Below are 20078 nucleotides of genomic sequence, written 5' to 3' on the forward strand. Positions count from 1 at the left end.
CTCACAGAAATCTCTCACTGCTGACAAGCCCCCACGGGCACAGGTTCCCACTATAAGGCAAATATGTATGGCTTGAACAAATACTACAAACAGAGTTTGGGGAATTTCTTGGAAACCCTAGTGCTAAACTCTAGTACTTTGAAATTAGTAATTGGGCTGCAAAACACGTGTGTAAAGCGTAATTTAAGGACTGAATGTGTCAGGCTGAATCTATGCTGATGTTCTGTAGGTCAAAGCCCCTAAGAAACAGCAGGCAGTAATGAGGCCCCCATCCTTTCACTGCTGCCTTACGTGTCTCTGGCTTTTCCTCGTCTCACACCAGCACACACTAAATTCCTCCAAGCTGTCACGTTTATCTTTGAAAGTGACTTCTCTAGGAAATGGAGTATCTCTCTTCCTCTTTCCCTCTCAGCTCAGAAGAGCCTCTTCCATAACATTCTAATGAACTCAAAATCTGTTGTATATACTTTTTCCCATGATTTTATGAAAAATTCAAGCCAACTTTTACCTGCTTTCAGTGCGAGATGCTAGGACCGAGACAGTGAGAAGAGAAAAGCTTGTCAGACCAATGACTGCATTTAATTTATGCTGCTTGTTTCTCCTTCTCCTTAGAGAGATGTACAAATGAAAATTCAAGAGATCAGAATAAAAAAAGCATGGCTAGCTAGAGGGTGGCATTAGCAACAAAACAGGAAAGGACATTTTGTTTGTGTTGCAGCAGGATCTATTTTTAAGAGCTTCATGTAGTAAAATCACTTCTGGGATTAATTTTTCTAAAAAACAATAAAAAATAATGTCCAGGCTCACTGCAGAGAGCACTAAATCATCCACTCCAGCCACTTCAGATAGGATGTATGGAAACAATCAGCATTAGTCTGAGGTAAGAACAAATAGAGGCAACTATCTGATGACGCAGGATAACGAGAGAGAAGAGCTGGATTTTGCTCAAGTAGCTTGAAAGAGGCAGTGGCATTGGAAGGATTATTAGGGATGATAGAAGTCATGATTTGGTTGACCTGGTACCTGCTCTAAATGGTGGCCAGCTCTTTGAATATGAGTATCCCACTGAATATTTGCAGTAACTCTCCTTGAAACAAAACAAATGTGTTCAGACCTTCTCTGGGCAGGGGGAGGCTGTTGTTACTACTGAGTCAGAGCTGGGGGGAGGGATCAGATGTCATTAAGTGCTCTGAAAACATGCTCTCTCTTCAACTGGCAGGAGCATCTCAAAGTGATTGGGTTTTTCTATGTATAGCTCTAATTAAAGGTCTGCGTTTCAATTAGTCTCTTGTTTTCCTGGCCTATAATGTCACATGTCTGTCAGAACATTTTGTTTTAAGCAGAAAGTTCACCTGTAAAGGGCCAGCCCGTACATACACTGCTCTGAGATATTTTTAGTAATAAATGAGGTGGGATTTTAAAAATTTATATGGGAATGAGGCATCCAGGCCCTAATGAAATTCACTTTGATGTCAGCATACAACCTATCAAGGAGCCTTCAAAGTGTTTCAAAGGGCAAAACATGGTAACTCTGCTTCAAATTGATTTTCAAAGGTGAATGGTCAACTTTGTCAGAACACTTTCAGATTTAAAAAATATTTTAAAATTGACATTTCCTGACTTCTGAAGTCCTCACAAGCTAAACCTGGTCAAACCCAGCCTGGTGCAGGTACCTATTCTCAAATATTGTCTCTGTTAATGAGACAGGAACCTGGTTCCCCGTGGGAAAACCCCTCTTTCCAAGTCTAACCTGATGAAATGATGGCTCTGCAACTGGCAGTGTGTGAGGAGACATCATTACTGACATTCCCCAGGAGCCCCTCTGCCCTTCATTTGCCTGACCCTTCCCTCCACTCCCCCTGCCTCTGCTTTGGGCAGGTTATCTGACACTGTGGCTCACCTCCAGAATGATTTTCAAGCAGCATTACGGTAGGAGAGCAGCAGGTGACACCTGTGAGCTGTGCAGGCAAGACGGAGCAGCTGTCTGCAGGTTGACTGCTGGCAGGGGTCGCAACCCCCCTTCACTGCCATGCTTTATCTGAGGGATAAAACAAAGTCCCAGCTGCTGCTGCTCAGCTTTTTCTGTGCTGCTTTAGAGACTTTTGTAAAAAACAATGTATTTGACAAAGTTAAATGACACAGTAACTGAGAAATATATCTTTATTATTAGAATGTTTATATTCTAAAAACTTTTACCTGGGATTACAGTACAATCCAATTTCTTTCTAATTAACTAAACTGGCATTTGTTTAGCAAGTAAGTGTAAATTAGGCTTTGAAAAGTTTAAAAACATGCAACTTCTCTTACTCTTTTCCTCTTCCTCTCCCAAAAGGAAAACTTACAGTCAAGATTTTGGCATGATAAATAATAAAATAAACATCTCATTTGTGAACTAGTAGTTGCACTTAACTTTGGTGACTAACAGAGTAGGTAGGCATTTAAAAATAAAAATATTCTTTCAGTGTCAAGTGGCTAAAGAAATGAATTAATATATTTTATTTTATTATCTTTCTAATGTTCACCTTTGTTATCTTCAAAGAAGGTCCTTTTTTCAGGTTTGTGGAAGGATGTGGGAAGTAATAGAAAAAAACTCAAGAATGGTTCAATTTTAGCTTGCCTATAAAAGTTGTTGTGACACACGATCTGACCCAAGCCCATGCAACACAATGAGCAACTCCTTTTCACCACACACAATGCCTAGCATGAGGCCAAGTGTGGCCTTGTGACATAGTTAAATAAATACTGAAATATCATTACAACCTAAATACCTGAATTGGTTTTACACTGTGACTTTCTACTGAAACAGTGCTGAGAAACTTTTAAACATATATCTGATTGTTCCATATACACTATTTAAAATAAAAGTGAGGAATAATACTCTTTCTTCTCTCTGCTACTTTCTGGGAGCTCTGTACACTGACAAATGTATGACATCTGTAGTTACCTGATCCTAGCTGACTGATTGGTCATCTTCTGCTTTAAAAATATTGCAACTCGGGTGCTTATTGCAGCAGTAATCATAGTGATACACTGTCTTTTAATACCCAGTTCTGCTTACAGACATAGTTATAAAAAATGAAAAACATTTTTCACAAATCTTTGTACACGTACTGTAAAAATCACCTTCCACATAAACAATTTACATCTGCTATGAGCATTTAAAAAATAAATCACATAGACCTGTCTCACCTATCATTTCATTTTCTTGAGAAAACAAATCTCATCAGTAACATCATCAGGATGTTCATTATCTGTAAACATGGCATGAGGATTCATGTTACCAAAATACTGTACACACAAAAAAAGTCATCTTGATAAATAAATTCTCTGATAAATAAGGATCCTTTTAATTGGCACAAACCAGTGTAAACACACACATTCGTGTTCTGCAGTCATCTCTAACTGCCTTGCACTTGGGTTCTTAGCTCAAAGTCCGTGATCTCTCAGCCCTGTAAAGATTCTTCAGAGATAAAAATGTGAAGGATTTGGGTTATAATCATGGTTATTTGGGCCTCTTATGCCTGAGACCAAGCAGAGACATTGAACACAATGCCATGCAGTAACACACTGCTTTAGCCTGTCACTTGCTGCACCACAGCTGATAACCTGCTGCTGGCACTTGGCACTGAAATTCCTCTTGTGGCCCAATTTGGCCTGTGCGTGTCAGGGCAGCTTCTGCTCTCCTTGCTAAGGGACACCTCAGAGGAGCCCAAACTTGACCCAAATAGACAACATGGCTGCTGGCAGGATCAAGTAGTTTGATGTATTTAATAAAAGATGGAAATGTGCTTATAGCCAAAACCCCAGGGTAGCAATCTAGTGCTGTGAACAGTCTTCAAGGGACTCTGAGGAGGCCTTTTGCATCTAAGTATGTCTGTTAGTCACTGATCTTACACCTACCTAAGCTGGAAGATGGAATGTTTTGGTGCCGATTAAATGGATTCCTCTGAACTTCAGGAATAACACAGATGGAAAATATATTACCAGTTGGTTAGAGCATGCTGCCACTAAAATAATTAAACATACAGCCACAGTACTGCCCAGCAAGGTAACTGGAGTAATTTAAAATAAGCTCTAGAAATGACTAAATAAATAAATAAATACATGAATAAATAGAAAAACCTCCATGTAAACTGAATAAAATGTCACTTCTTTTATAGCGCCCAAAGAGGGAATGGCATAACTAAATAATATAAAAGTTCCATATGTATATATTTCTATATATTATATCTGTTATATTTTGGCATGGCCAGATGGATAGGAAAAAAGTAGGATGAGTAACTTCATTCAATATTTGTTGTGTTGAAGCCAAGTTCCTGTGTTGCTGTATACTGCTCACCGCTCCTATAGCGCTTTGGCCTTCTTACCCATCTTTGATTTTGCACTCACTTTCCTGGCAGAGCAGACTGGTTCACCCTTCTTTTGTGCTCTCCATATTTCTCTTGGGCAATCCACAGGTTCATAGAAGCACTTCACTGGCTGCAAGCTGGCTTTCTCATCCTTTGCTTTTTTCAACAAGATCCTTCCTTTTTGAAAGGAATGAGGCTTTGCATCAGGGATGTTGTATGAAGCATGTTGACTTCCTCGGCTCCTGAAATTAATAATAATGATTATGAATAACTATAATTCAGTCTTGCAAACTTACAGGTCCCCAGAATATCCCAAACCCTTACATTTTTGAATACAAAAATAGTCTTGTTTTACAGAGTGAGGCTGCATGTTAAAAACAGAGTTTTAAGATGAATTACATTCCTTAGTGTTCGAAAGCATTCCTCATTAAAATAACCCCTAGGTGTGTTACTGGTGCACTCTTCCTGTCTGTTCATCTACACTTTTATTCTGACCAGCATTCTGCTGATTTTGGGGTGCTGAGACCTTACTGAGGTCTGTACTTGGTCATCTGCTGGGATTTTAAAGATGCACACGTTCACATCAGCATTTTGCAAAGAATGAACATCCCTTGGTATTTGGAAGACCAAGCAGCAGCACCAAGAGTAGAAAGAAGATGCAGAAACTGCAGGGACTTCTTTGTGAATCTCAAGCTTAAAGGCCAAAGTAAGCTGAATTCTTTGTTCTCTCTGTGATGGTTCAAACCCAGCAAGATTTGCAGAAATTGGTGAGCTCAGGGGGAGTGACACCTCAGTGCCCAGTGTTGCAAAGGCTAAACCATGCATGCTGAAATATTACATCAAAACTGCAGTTCCACAGTTTAGCTAAGATCATTATAGTCCCTTTTAACATAATCTTGAAATGTTTTACAGCAGATACATTAGTGTAACAGCAGAACTATGAATGTAAGGCACCAGCTCATGTTTACCCAGCTCCTGTGACTGAAGTGAAGAGCAGATGTGCTGATGTACGAGATGATCTCTTAAGGGATCCCACAGGGCCATTTTCCATAGGCTGTTATTTCTGAAAACCATGTATCTGTAGTATTACTTCTAGGACTTAAATCATATTGCACGCTTGACAAAGCCAGTTGTGGAAAAAGCTGTGGTTACTCACGTGTGTACAGTGTAAACCCTCTCCTGCTCTTTAGGAAGATGAGAAGGGTACCATGGAAGTCTGTATTTGTTGGTAGGAGGCAGTGAGGGCCACCTAACATTGTAGGAACTAAGCCTTACCTATGTACCAGCATTACCTGGTTGGCAGGTTTGCTAAGCAGATTTCACTAGGGGGAGGTTTAGGGGGGTGAAATGCTGTGCAGGTCCAAGCTGGAGCTTGCAGACACTGTGTCATCCTGGCCTGGTGCAGGCCTGAGCTCTGACCACTTGCTGGAGTTTAGGAATGACCTGTGTAAATGCAGAAGTGTTGGCCACTCCAGTTTACCATCAGTTCTTGGGTACTGTTTTTATAGTCCATTACTTAGTTGTCATTTAAAGATGCAGTGTTCTGTTTTTCTCAGATGTTGTTACGGTGAAGAAGAAGCATCATTTATTCCCAAAGCATATGCAGACATCATTGCAGGTGATGTTAGGCAGTCCCCTGCTGCACTGAATGAAGCTACTAAAACCAGAAGGTCAAGGGCAATATGATCTCAGGGGCTACCTAAAGGGGCTAAACTGTACTTAAATTGAACAACTTCATGGTAGAGAAGATGGATGTCTGACCCCAGGTCACAGTCAGGGTAAGAAAGTACCCAAGACTGAGGAAGATGCAGGTCACTGCATGTGAAATGTAAAGACGCCAGCTCCAGATGCAGGAAATGCTTTTTCACTGAAAGCAGCAGCTCTGCAACATAAGTGACTGTAAGAGAGTGTGAACTTCTCCTCACACATATTCCTAATCTGTTGTGTTGTGGAGCATGACTCGTGGTGGTGCAATGGGACAAAGTCCTAAGCTTGTGTCCCCACAAGGAAAGGCTGCCCTGAAGATGGGTGCACAAGTGTGCCTGACTGCCACTTGGCCAAGCAGCACGTGGTGCTCCAAACCACCTGCTGGGACTCATGACCAAGTCACAAAGACATGGGAGACCAGCCCCAATTAGTTCTGCTGCTCGCAGGACAGCTGCTTGAGTAACCTGAGATTGTTAGTGCCCATGCTTTGTCAGGGCACTTGTTTGGTTATATGATTGCTACTGTTAGTTAGGAAATGACAACTGTCTGTCTCCTCCCTATAGAATGCTAAAGACATTTTCTACTGAAACTTTGACTGTGTGAGCCAAAGAGATTCAACTCCTGTAGCTGTGCAATAGGCTGTTATGGTCAGCAGGAAGGAGTAATTTGTTTAACAGGAAATTAGCATTCTTTATGTCTTTAGAGAATATCTGATTTTAGTTTAGCTTTAGCAGAAATCTGGTTTTCCTCAATTACATGACATAAATATAGACCACATGCAGCTCCCAACCTATAAGGTAAAATGTAATAGCAGAAATGCAAGCACGTCAACTTAGTGTATTTAAGTTAAAAAAAGGAGATATACATACAGGCATCTGGGTTTCTTATTTAATGAAATGTCTGTAAACTGCAATGAAAACAAAACCAGGTTATTAGTATTACATTTTCAAGTAATTAAAGTACAAGGATAAAATACACACAATCTTTAAAATTGTATTTCCATTCTCACATGTTAAAACTAGACCATTCAGGAAACAAACTAAAAAAGCCACCTCTTTGACAGATTATTACTCTTCCATCTTATGAACATGTTTTTAAAATTCAAAATGTGTGAGTTGTTAGTGGTTGGATTTTTCCCATTATTTTTATTTTAACTATAATCAAACTAAATTGCTAAAGAAGTGTGGGCTGAACAGAGATCTTTCCCATTAGATTAAACATTATGGATACAATGAGAAGTAATTATTGTGTTCAAGATAATTAATAAAGGGCAGTGGCTGAATAAGCTGTATGGAATTAACTTTCTCTCAGATCCTTTAATTTTTCAGTGATACATTTCCTTTACACAAGTGGCTGTGAAACTCCAGCTACAAGCCCTTGGCTCTGCCAGACTTGTACTGAAGGGTGGAGGGCAAGGACACAAGCATTTCTCTCCCCCTCCTGCAAATCCTGAGACCAGCTAGAGACAGCATAACTTCAATGCCAGGCAAATTTGCATGGCTTCATTATTTACAGCAGTTTGGTTCACAGTGTGGAAACACTTTGTCTAGTCCCTCTTTTGGTGGGGGTCAGGAAAGGAGGTGTTTAATGCCAGCTCATCTTAAATAGATTTTTTTTTTTTAGTACTAAATAGGTTCTTTGTATTGAGCTCTCATCAGAGCTGCTACACTAAGCCTTTGAATATCATTTAATGAAGTCACTGAGACAAGCAAGTCAGATTTGGCATATGAAAATTATTATGTTCTTCTAAATGTTCCTTCTGTCCCTGGTATTGTCCACACTTTGCAGATGGATTTTTGCCCAGCCTGACTTTGCTTGTCATCTGTCTTGGTTGGTGTCTAGAGCCATCTCATGGTGTACTTTACCTCCTGAAGGTCAGGATGGTCAATATTTGGATGGATGGCCTTAGAGGAATGTTGAAGTCACCCAGAAAGCAGGACAGGTGCCTTAAATTTAGAGCCCTGCCCAAGGGACATGGCTGAGCTGGCATTATGACAAACACATCCAGAGCAAGAGAGATGATTTAATATTGAGGCCCATCTGTACAGTGCCCCATAATCTTCTCACAGATACTGTCTGAGATGCCTGCACTGGATTTCAGCTCATCTACATTTATTCAGGTCTTACCTAAAGCTTGCTGTCTTCCAAGCAGCTCTGGGAACCTTTCCTTTCCTCCACTGCATACCTGTTCAGTGCTGTGCATGATCAAATGCCTTCTTCTCACATCCCAGGGTGAGCAACTACTTAGCACAGGCAGCACAGGGTATTCAATTAAACTGAAATGGTCCTTGGAAGTCCTGTGCCTAAACTTGTCACATAAATGTAATGCATTGTAGAAAATACTGAGTTTAGGTATTAAAAATGAGGGCTTTTAAAGAAATAATGTATTTTAAGAAGTAATGTTTCTGGATTTCTAATCCATGGGATACAGGCCTGTGGGAATCCATTCACCATTTCTAAGAGTCCCATGATAGGTAACTACCAGAGGCAAGATGATTTGCCAGCAAGCTGATGCATCACCTATAGGGATCTATGTCTTTCCTGAAAATCTTCAGGCATCCCAAAAAGACTGCCAAGTTACATTAAACAAGTGTTCATGGCAAAGGCAACAGCAGCAATAGCCAAAGCTGGAAAATTTTAAAATACATTTCATCAAACATTTCATTACTCTCCACTCTCCCTTTACCATCTTTGGCTATTGTTGCTCTTATGCTCTCTGCTCCTTTCCCTCGTGTAAAGTGGCATTTTAAAACACACACCTAAAGAAACATTTCACAAATGCACATCTGCCTGCAGCAGTGCTTAGCCTGAGCCACTGAGCCCACCCATATTCCAAGTCCAGAGCTTTGGCTGCAGGGGGAGGGTGGCAGCAAAGGGAAGGATTGCTGGCTTACCACGTGCTCGCTGATGTCAGTGTGGTTGCACACCATCTGCTGGTTTTGGTAATATTCTAGCTGCCTTTCTGCCAGATCCACGCGCTGCAACAGGTTCTCGATGAAGTGCTGCAGCCTGGCTTTCCCCCGCACTTCTTTTTCTGCTGCTTCTTCCAGGAAGTGGTTGAAAGTAACAACTTCTCTGCAAGATGGAAACATTGCAAAGAGGCCAGATTTAGGCTCCATGGTCTCACCCTTGCCAGAAAATACTGGTACTTCTCCAGTATGTCATGGTGATAGCCTGTGGTGGCTAATTACTGTCCTCCACCATTATCAAAAGATTTCAATTTTTTTGTGGACAAAGTGAAGATCTGGAAACCTGAGCACTGAATTTAGGTTTATGGTCAGTGGGTTTGGGATGGGATTTTTTCACTTCATTTGGTGTCTTGGAATTAGTCTTTAATGGACCACAGGGTAGAAATATCATTAAGCATCTCAAAGTATTTGGAGACGGCTATATCTGCTTTTTCTTTTTATACTTAACCATGAGGATATGAGCTCTGAAACATGAAGAGAAACAGATGAACTCCCAAATTTGTCTTTTCATTTTACCACAATCTAACAATGGTTGCTTAATGTTGCTGCTGGGGTGGTTCCTAACTCAAAAGAGCTACTGTGGCCATTAAACTTCACTTTGGCTGCAATCCTGCAAGTATGTCCAAGTGTGGTGTTATGACCTGGAGCCTGAGGGAGCATGGGAAACGAACAGATAATCTACAGATTACAGACCAAGGAGTACATGTGTGGGAAGAACAAGTTTTAGGTAAGGAGTTTAGGAATGTGTCTTTGTCTGGTAACACAAGTGGAAGAAACAGAGAGCACCAGGGACTGTGAAAGCTCCCAGCTGAGCCACTGCTCATTTCTAATTCTCTGCATACTTACTATCAGTAATCAGGATACCACTTGGGCCTCCAATATCAGAGAACTATCTGGGTGGAAGAAGTTTGGTTGTAGATTGAAGCACGTATTACAAAAGAAGACAAATCTGAACATGTAGGACTTCCCTGGTTAATAAATGCCTGAATAAATATTTTTTACTCTGCCAGTGAAGCCATGTTAATTTTTGCTTTGTACAAAATGGGTGGGAGTTGAGGGAACTTGCCAAATGGGAAAGGGCGTGATTGCTCAGTAGAAATACATTGCCTGAGGAAAAAGCATTTTAAGTAGAAACTATGAACCAGTTTGTGGCAGAAAAAAATCTTTCAAAGCTTAGCTGGTTTATAACAAATCCAAAGTTTCTCTGCATTTGGTTGTTTTAACTCAGCATAGTTGTAGTTAATTGGTTTAATGGAGTGTAGTTGTTTCAACAGTGTGCTGCTTTGCGCTAAGAGTTAGGCACGGATGGTCAGCCCTGGAAATTCACCACCTAGGATTCAGGCTATGCCTGCCTGCTCCATACTGCAGCAGAGTTCTGTTTGCATGGCAGATCTAATGGTAGGAATGAGGTAAAAACAAGCATGTATTGTTTGGATGAAGAACATGGATGAATATTAGTTTATATTAACTCACACATAAAATCTGGCTTAAGAAACAGAGAGGTAACCTGTTTGTTAAACTCAGCTAATCCATTCCATTTCAAGGCTCTGAACAGTTTTAGTGATTATTAGCTTGCCCAGAGCAACCTGATACTGAAGAGCCACCGAGGAATGCTTAGGGAGAAGCCAATCTAAACTCATTAAGGTCAATTTTAGGGCTTTATTGTCACCACACTGTAACTCTGACTTCATGACTGTTTAGGGTTAACATAGGAGCAACCTGAAGTCCTTGCCATTTCATCAGGGTCCTCATTTACAGGGGACAGGGAGCTCAAAAGGACAGCAACTCAGCAGGTTGCCTCCAAATCCCTCTCCTTTTGGGTAAGGAAGAGCTGTGCACAGCCTGGCAGGCTGCTGACCCTCCAGTGGGAAGGTGGGAGAGCAGGGAGCTGCCAGCCTGGGACACCATGAGGATGTCCCTTCCAGGGAGCCAGTCAGCTTCTGAGTTTTGCTGCAGCAGGAGGCCACAAACATGAGTAACTGGCGTTTTTTTAAAAGGGTCATAGTTTCAAGAATGCTAACATTTGTAATTATCTCAGCAAAGGTAATTAATGAGAATTCATTCATTTTCTGTTCTATGGCACAAATAATCAACAGATTTTCCTTTCCTACAATTATCTCATTAATAGACCATAAGGAGGCCATGGGGAGCAGAGTCATTTTCAGGTAGATCTAGATGACTATAAGGAGAAGAAGAGACTCATGATGTCAATAAATTCCCTAGTATTGTCCTTGCTTTCTAGACTAAAGATAACTTGGCATCCTACATGCCATTATTTGTAGGAACTGTTATTAGCAGCAATAGTAGCATATCCATAACTTCTCTCTGTTTAGCTGCCTCTGTACAGCCTATGAACCTACCTTTAATAACTTTAATCTGAAAATTTTCCTTTGGGCTGAAATGCACTCTGTAAATTCCCTTTGGAAAGACAGGAGCCAGAACACACCCACACACTAGGGCTCTGTCACACACCTTGCACTGATAAGCAGCACTTCTGTTAGTTCAGCTGTACTTTCATTGTTTCCACTTCATTCTCATCTCTCAGAAGAACAAGATCAAACCCTGAGGAGTGCCTGCTAATAAGTCTCTCGACTTGCTCCAACACTTCTTCCTCAGAGAGCTCACGCCATGCCCAGCTATGCCTTCGTTACCTGAAGGGAGTTCCCAGAAGAATTTTTACCCTCCTCCCACAGTGAACAATAGGGAAATGGTTCAAAGAACTCCTGTAGCTTCCTGCAGCTGCTGTTTATCTGTCTAACTGTCCTTCTTGTCTCTTGTAGTTTGCCCACACTTTTTCTCAGCCCTACTGATGACCCTCTCCCTCCAATTTTATTTCTGGATATCTGTGATGATTTTTTGCTTACGTTCTTTATTTTACTTTCAATTTACTTCTGCAGACCTCTGTCAAGTTTTTGAGGATTACATGCCAGGATTTCTGTCTTTCACTCTCTATTCTCATGCTTGTGGAAACATGGATGTTCACAGAGGTCTGACACTGCTCTTCATGAAGTCGGGGGGAAGCTGAAGCCATGAATATTGCGGGGCCCACTTGGCAGAGGCATAAAGCAGAGCACAGCAGCATGGGCCCACTGGGCTCTGTGTCTTGACAGCACAGCCTTGTGAGCAGCATTCACCTGAAACAGGAATAACTTTGTTAAAGCCTGGCTCAGACCTGAGGTGTTGCCCTTTCTAACAAGAGGTCTCTGCTACCCTGCACTGTCTATTCTACATCTGGAGCACTTCTGTTATATTGAGGAAAGGTTACATGGAGTTGTTAGAGCTCCTCTGCTCTCAGCATCATCTCTTTACTGCTCTGCTCCTCTGCCCAGCAGGCTCCTGCCCCCTTCCACCCAGCTCTGCACCCTGGCACTTGCTTATAGAGATAAGCAACAGATCCTGACACTACATGTTCTGAGTGGTGTAGATGATGCTCAGTGCACCCTAGATCTCTTAAATTTCTGTTATCTCATCTATTCATAGTTTACTATACCCACACCAAGGTATACTGTATGCAAAATGCTTAGAGGGCTGTGACTGGGCAGGAGGGAGAAAAGTGGATTTCTTGCTTGGTCCTGGGGGGTGCTCTGTCAGATGAAACCTTTCAGGAAGAGGGAATTGCTCCTGCTGCCTGGAGAGCAGGGAGTGTATTGAGCTGCCAGCAGCAGCATGAGGCAAGTGAGAGGGAAAGACAAGGGGGATGCAGCCTGGGAGGTGTCCAAGAGCAGCAGGAGATGCCTGTACTGCCAGAGTGTCAGATGGGAGTTCTTAGAGAGCCAGAGGAGTCCAGGAGAAATTTACTGCAGTACAGCACGCACCTCAGAGATGTTCAGCTGAAAAAACAAGTGCATGGGGAAGAACTCACTGTAAGTAAGGACTTGCTGCCAAAGCTTTTATTTTAATCTGACTCTGCCAGGCAGTTCACCTGTCGCAGTTAACTAGACTTAAGTAGTTTGGCATTTTGCATCCCAACTGCAGCCTAGCCCAAAAACTTCTTTATGGAGGCTGTTACCATGAAACAACTTGAGATGTGGAAAATAAAGTTATAAATCACAGGCTGACTAGGTGACATTTATTCTCCTGCCTTTACCAGTGGATTATTCAGCACTCCTTTAGGATGAGCGAGCTGCAGTTCTTGTTTACTGGAGCAGTTGCCAACACAGGGATCCTGGGAGATGCTCAGTGTTTGTATGACTTTCAGCAGCTAAGAGTGAGATACACTGACTAGATGCAGAGGGTGGGACAGCTCCAGCTCCTTAACACCTGACAAGAAGGGCTAATGAGTTCTCACATTGCAACCAAGCCCTCCCACGGATGCATAGCACTGGCCCCAGGACTGTGCACAGCCACACTGACACCTGCAGCTGCTCTGGAGGTGGAGATAAGCACGAGGCTCCATGCAGGTTTTGCATCCAATCTCAAATCACTTTGGAGAATTACATTTAGCATAACTCTGTCTAAAATCAATAGAAAACCAAAGCATTGTTTTACCTGAAGGTGGGAAAATTCCTACCACAGTAAGGAATTTCCTATCACAGTAAAGTGATTTACTTCTCAAAATATTTAATATGTCTATTCATTAAGTATCAATGCCACTGACCTTATCCATCGCCCAACTGGTGTTTTTGCCTGAAGGCTGCTGTTATTCATTAGGTTGCGGTTTCACATTACCACACCACTAAAAGCACATTTGATTTAAGAGATTCACACCTCCTCCCTCAGAAAGTTATTGTACCCATTCAGTGGGCTGTGTTCTAGACGGAGGCCTGAATTTACTGGGGTGACACTAAAGATTTTAAGCTTTATCTCACAGAGCCATTCTGTGGGACAGTCATGCTAGGCTTAAACCTGTGCAGCTGCATGGGGGGGAGTAATCTCTTGAGTAGGAAGATGAAAGAAAACAGGAAAGAGGGAGCAGGATTACCTAAAACTGAGGGTGGAAGAACAATGTGTAATTGTAGTTGTACTCTGCTTAAAGCAAATCAAAACTGTTTTGTGGTACAATTGAAATCCCTTTTTAAAGGAAAGCTGTTTTAAAGCACAAATTGCAGTGATCTCTAAAAGCCAGCTCTTAATGCCATTGTCAAGATGTTATCTGCACAGATAATTTCATTAATTGCAAACTTAAGGTGAAGCCCCTGGCAAGAATAACTACTGCCCACAACAGCTATTCTGAATTAATCCTTGCATTCCAGGCTATGGCAGAGCAGAGGCATGACCAGTCTCAAAACAAATGCATTAGACTGGTTAGAGAAATTACTGTCAGAGATATGGCAAGGTACAACATTAATGATCCTACTCAAAGATTAGGAAACAAAGTGAAGCTGTTTAAGTTACCATTGAAGGTAGACTCCAGCTGAAGACCATCACTTCTTACCCTGTTCAAACTTACTGAAAATCAAACTCTACCAGTTTCAATTTTCTTACATAACGTCCAGAACCAAGCCTCTCAGTGTCCTCTAGCAGTTAAATTCATAGCTGGCTTTTGTTTCAATGGTTTTCTTGATATCTTATTCAACAAAGTCTTACACCCTTTGGGCATGCTTCTGTGTCATCTTTAAGATCACAGCACTCACTCTGAGTTGCATTCTCCTTCATCAAACATGGAACAATCCCTTTCAGGGCACATTTTCTAATTAAATAATTCCTTTGCTCAGCAGCTCTGTGCTTAGAGTAATACTATTTCAACTATGTATTAGTGTAGTCAGTGTTGTACCTCCAGCTGTCCTTCCCCTCAACAGAGTTCACCTCCACGAGGGCCTCACACCAGTATCAGCACATCCCTGCATGCTATTGGCACTACAGTTTCTGTAAGGAAACAAAGAACATTTAACTAAAAATGTATTTTCACTTCATTGCTGCCTTTGTTGGACTGCTAAAGGCTTTATTTAAAACAAATAAAAACAATCAACTGACAAGTCTAAAGAAACTGATCCTACAAGCTCTTCAGAGGGGCAGCCCTGTTCCTGCTGATGCTCTAAACCAACACTCAGATGTTTCAGGGAAGGTGTTTTCTTTTTTCTGCTGCTAAGAGGAAAAGATTTGCAGCTACACTAGCTCAATAGCAATGCTAATTTTAGGAAAAAGTTATCCATATTCACAAGATTGCTTATGGAAAAAAAAAATCCAAAGAAACTGATGAAAGCATTTATTTCTGAAGGTCAGCAAGTATCGAAGCAGTCCCTAAGGGATGCCTTTGACTTTCCACAATCTGCAGTGAGAACTGCTTCTGCAATTTCCATTATGCAGTCTTGTTTGGCTTTCTAATCATCTGGACTTCTTCCAGAAATCAAAGCCAAAGCTGAGATCCCCCTTTTCTGAAGGACAGTGTCTTCTTAGCACACCAAGTCAGTTTTGAACACACAAAGGATTGAATATATGGACAGGTCTCAGAGTTCACCAACAGCCCATGAGAAAGCCAGACAAGTGTCACTGTTGTTACCAAAGTCATGAACTTTTTTCTCTACGACAGCACATCACCCAGTGCCTTCCTGCTGCCAGAGTAAAGCTAACTGTCCCAGGCTTTTTCAGAGAATCAACTCTGAAAAACTGCTCTAGAACTATCAGTCCTGTTCTTACAAAGCATTTTTATACCTACCTTCCTTCTCAATTTGCTAATTATACACTGACCTTTCAATTGGAAAGCCAAACAGTGCGTTTTTCTATGGCACTATCCCTTGTTATCCCCCAAGATGGGAAATGAAGGAATCATCTAAATGAGAAAAAAGACCAAACACACTTCCAGTTTTGCCTAAGTGAATTCAATCTATTCTTTCACCCTGCCTACCCTCTCAGTGTCCTCAGAGTAACTTCAGAGGCAATGCTGTGGGGCTGGGCACAGACACAGGCAATAACATATTCTGACTGCCCTCTTCCCCCTTGGTACTCAGGGCTGCTATTCTTCCATCCTACCCACTACCACACACTGCACACATTTACCTTTGGAAATGAACACACACAAATGTTCACTCATTGCTGCACTTGCTTTCAACTCTTTTTATTGAAAGTGGATGCAAAACCCTAATAAGCAATACCCTGTACTCTGTGAAGTCTCTTGTGCAGCTGCCTCTTTTGGTTAGTGTTTCTAGCCAAGTAACCTTCACCTTCAGAGCTACCTCATCATTTGTTTATGCATTCACCCTCCTCCTTTCAAGACAAGAATTCTAACAGCAATCATCTGAGCTCCTGCCCCTTTCCTGAGCCTGGCAATGTCCTAGTGTGAAGGACAATGTTTTCCCACTTCTCCTCATTCTGTATTCAGTCTTTTCTGGCCTCAGAACACCAGCCTGACAGTGCTGTTGGTAAGAAGTCTGCCAAAGAGCACGTGGCCTCTTCCTTGTTCCTTTTCCTAATACAGTTAAAAATCACAACTTCAGCTGTCTTTTTCTTTTCAAAGATCAGTGTCCTTTGCCATCCTGCCATATCATACCCATTCTTTCTACCCAGATGACTCAATTACCCCTTTCCTCTTTTCCCACAAGGTCTTTTCTTCTTCTTCTACAGCATTGCAGAACTTTGGGTTCGTTCCACAGAATGGTTTCTTTCTCTCAACAGTCATGTTTTTCCTTTTGGGATCCTAGTCTTGATTTTTTAAAAACGCAATCTGGCTTTAGTTTGGGGTAAGATTCATGCCACTTAACTTGAGATATCTGAAATTCTTCATCTAGCCTAAGACAGCTGCTTGCCGGAGGTCTCCTGGTAGTTTGAAGAGGGAAGAAGGACCTTCACAGAGCAATCCCTCCCACTCTAAGATACTTTTCTCGAGGAAATAGGAGGACTCACACTGCAAAAGAGCCCAGGAGGGCAGTCTGGCTAGATGGGAATACTAAAACTGCTTGAAACTATGTAATCTTCATGGCTTCCCTCCAGCACACCTTCAAATCTGCCTCAGTTACACTATTCAGCTTCAGCTTCACCTTCGGTATTTCAATCTTCCCTTCCATGAGGATCACCTCATACTTAAAAATCAGAGATTCTGCTGAATATCCCTTCAAGGAAGATCTGAGAGGCTCAAATCCCACCACCTTTATGTATCCCCTCTTCTGGAAAATCTATAGCTCTGCTTCAAGATGGATGGCTCCTACTGATGTGGGAGCCATCCTCGTCTTTTCTTTATCCTTAAACTACAGAACAGAATGACGAAAGCCCTCCAAACTTCCTACACTGAACTCCTACACCACCTTCCTTATTTCTTGTAAGAACAGCGTCATGGCAACTGCCACGTCTCATCTTCCTTTTGTAAGCTGATGCACTGGTTCAGAGGCACACCATTACCAAGGCTCTTTATCTCCATTTCTCTAAAATAAGTTGTGTTGCTCTGAAAAGCTGAAAGGTTTCAGCAAGTGCTGAATAAACTAAGTAGTTCATGTATAAATTATATATCAGCTATCACTACATTTTTAATGGATGCATCATGAATGTATTTTTAGATGGCTTAGGTTAGTCAGAACTCTGGCATCTGCTTCCCAATCCCATATAAGTGATTCCTGTTCCACAGTTCTGTGTCCATCTAAAACACTAGACATGAACTACTTGGACATGGCCTTTTCAACACTGTCTCCAGTAGAGCTTCGTTGATGCACAGGAGACTGTGGCACTCCACAGGCTGACCATGGTGAGAAGGATTAAGGGAAAAGGTGTTATTAGGTATTCTTGCATACTTTATCCAGACATATCCACACATATCTTCTTAAAAAGACGATGCACTAAAGGTGTCAGTGTAAATCACATTACATGCTGATGAGAGCTTCTGCTTGTCCCTACCCCCATGAAACCAGAGGCACAACACAGGCATTAGAAAGTGTACAAGTTGGTCACTGGGGAGCCAAGCGTGAAAGCCACCTGCTGAGGGAGCTGTCCCCTGCCCTGTTAGTCACTGGGGAGCCAAGTGTGAAAGCCACCTGCTCAGGGAGCTGTCCACTGCCTTGCAGGGGACACGGTCACATGGGCTATAACTCTAGCAATACAGTGATCTGAAGCGGCGAGCTCCAGGCCCTTTCATAATCAGCAACTGAGCCGTTCCCTCTCTTCTCTCCCAAAGGCTGTCACTCACGCAGGAGCTGGCCAGCCCTCGCCAAGCCATCGGCACTCGCCTCCCCACTTACTCCTCTTTCCGGTGAAGCTCCTCCTCGGACTCGCTCAGCCGCTGCTTCAAGGCTGCGATCATCTCCACCGCCACATCCACCTGCCTGCTCAGGGCCCGCTCTCGCCGCTGCACCTCCTGCTTCTTCTGGGACAGCTGCACGAACGCTGCCCGCACCTCCAGCAGCTCCGCCGTTTTCTGGGACAGCTCTTTGGTAAGCTTGTCGATCCGCTTCTCGATCGTTTTATCCACGGCCTCCACCATCCTGTTAAACTTTTCTCTGACGTGTGCCTCGAAGGAGGCTTTGGAATCAGCGGCCGGGAGGCCGGGTTTGGAAACCTCGCTGGGAGACTCGGCCGACACATAGTTGGCCAGGTAGGAGCCGGGCCGCTCGGCTGCCAGCTCCCGCGGCTGCTCGCCCTTGCCGCTCCCGCAGGACGCGCCGCCCAAGTTCAGGTAGGGCCCCGCGGGCTGCGCGGCGACGCCGCCGGGGCTGCCCGGGCTGCCCTGGGCTGCGGGCTCCGGCGGAGACACCAGCTCCGCGTCCTTCAGCGGGGAGAACAGGCTGCTCCTGGCCAGGAGGCTGCTCTCCTGGAAGCTGTGGCTGTACTCCAGGTGCACCCGCAGCGAGGAGAGGCTCCGGAACCTGGTGTGGTCGCCGCATCGCGGGCAGCGGAAGGGGAGGCTGACGCCGCCGAGCGGCTCCGGCCAGGGGTGCCCGCCTTCATCCCGGGCTGTCTGTTGCATTCCTCGCCGGAGGGAACAGCCCGCGTCCGCGCCCCACGGGAAACTTGGGAAACTTTCCCGGCGATTCCTCAGGGGTACCGCGCCATCTCCGCCCGGGGACGCGCCCTCGCGGCGCGGCGCTCCAGCCGCACGGCCCCGCCGGCTCCGCTCGCCTCGGCGCGGCTCCGCTCGCCTCGGCCGCCGCCCGGGCCTTGCCGGAGCGGAGCGGCGCCGGGCCCCGGCTCGGCGCGGGCCTCGGCCGCCCGCAAGGTCGCCGCACTCACCCGACTTGTTGCTGGTGGCGGCAGCGGGGCGGCGTTTTCAGCAGAGCCGTAAATCAGCCCGCGGGGCGGGGCGGGCGGGGCGAGGATGCGGAGCGGGGAGCGGCGGGGACGCGGGGATGCGGAGCGGGGAGCGGCGGGGACGCGGAGGGGCGGGGATGCCCGGCGGGGGGTGCTGCGGGCGGGCGTGGGTGGCGGCAGCCGGCGGGGGCACGATCTCGGGGCCGGAGTCGCTCCCCCCGCCGGAGGGACCTCCTCCCGACCCGCCTGCCGTGAGCACCTGGCCGGGGGCGTTCGCGGGGCTTTGCGGGGTCCTGTCAACACAGCAAAGCAGTGAGTGAGCTGCTCGGGGTGTGTTGAGGTGATGCTGAAGGATAACGCAATTTAAAGCACTTAAGCAGCAAGACAGGACTGGCACATGCAAATAAGTATAATCTGGCCTTGGATTTCAGGGGTATTCAGGGCTTTCTGGCTATTTAATAGCCAGTAAGTTTTCTGGGTTTTTTTGTTTGTTCACTTAGGTTTGGTTTTTTTTTTTAACACAACCCCAATTTAGTCTTAATATTTAAGGGAGGGGAAGCAGTAATTATAGTACTCCCATTTAGAGTATGACAAATGGATGTCACAGACATATAGAACAGTTTGAGTTGACCTTCAAAGGCCTTCTAGTCCAATCCTCCTGCAATGAGCAGAAATATCTTCAACTAGATCAGGCTGCTCAGAGCCCTGTCCAGTGTGACCTTGAATGCTTCCAAGGATGGGGCATCCACAACATCTCTAGAAACCTGTCCCAGTGTTTCACTGCTCTCATTGCACAAAATATCTTCCTTATATCTAGTCTAAATCTATTCTGGGTCTAAACCCATGTGATTGATGTTAGAGAACCCTGCCAGTAAGCCCTCTGAAGAGGGAGATGTGCTTCTTAACATTTTTTTATGCCACAGATATGTGTCTTATTTTATAAATT

General features: G+C 43.9%; 2 protein-coding genes across 5 annotated transcripts in view; one reads left to right on the forward strand and one right to left on the reverse strand.

Annotated features, from left to right (window-relative positions):
- Window positions 1-2146: 2146 nt before the first annotated feature.
- Window positions 2147-19253, reverse strand: ZNF365 (zinc finger protein 365). 2 transcript variants are annotated; one of them, XM_038141665.1, is made up of 5 exons: window positions 18127-19253; window positions 8951-9131; window positions 8184-8364; window positions 6926-6963; window positions 4453-4591 (listed from the first exon to the last, which is right to left on the reverse strand). In XM_038141665.1, the coding sequence occupies exons 1-4, from the start codon at window positions 18849-18851 to the stop codon at window positions 6941-6943; spliced, it is 1110 nt and encodes a 369-aa protein (XP_037997593.1). In that variant the 5' UTR covers window positions 18852-19253; the 3' UTR covers window positions 4453-4591; window positions 6926-6940. The 2 variants fall into 2 exon arrangements, with proteins under 2 accessions (XP_037997592.1, XP_037997593.1); XM_038141664.1 differs by lacking the exon at window positions 8184-8364 and having other exon boundaries at window positions 2147-4591; window positions 18127-19239.
- The window catches only part of RTKN2 (rhotekin 2), a 48671-nt gene continuing 46778 nt past the window's right edge, over window positions 18186-20078 (forward strand). Inside the window, exon 1 of one of the 3 annotated variants that reach the window (XM_038141656.1) lies at window positions 18186-18318. The gene's annotated coding sequence lies outside the window, so the exon portion shown is untranslated. Of the gene's footprint in view, window positions 18319-19032; window positions 19163-20078 lie in introns of those variants that run through there. The other 2 variants (XM_038141663.1, XM_038141662.1) reach the window with 2 other exon arrangements.

This window comes from Motacilla alba, chromosome 6 (assembly GCF_015832195.1).
Source record: "Motacilla alba alba isolate MOTALB_02 chromosome 6, Motacilla_alba_V1.0_pri, whole genome shotgun sequence".
Classification (NCBI taxonomy): Eukaryota; Metazoa; Chordata; class Aves; order Passeriformes; family Motacillidae; genus Motacilla; species Motacilla alba.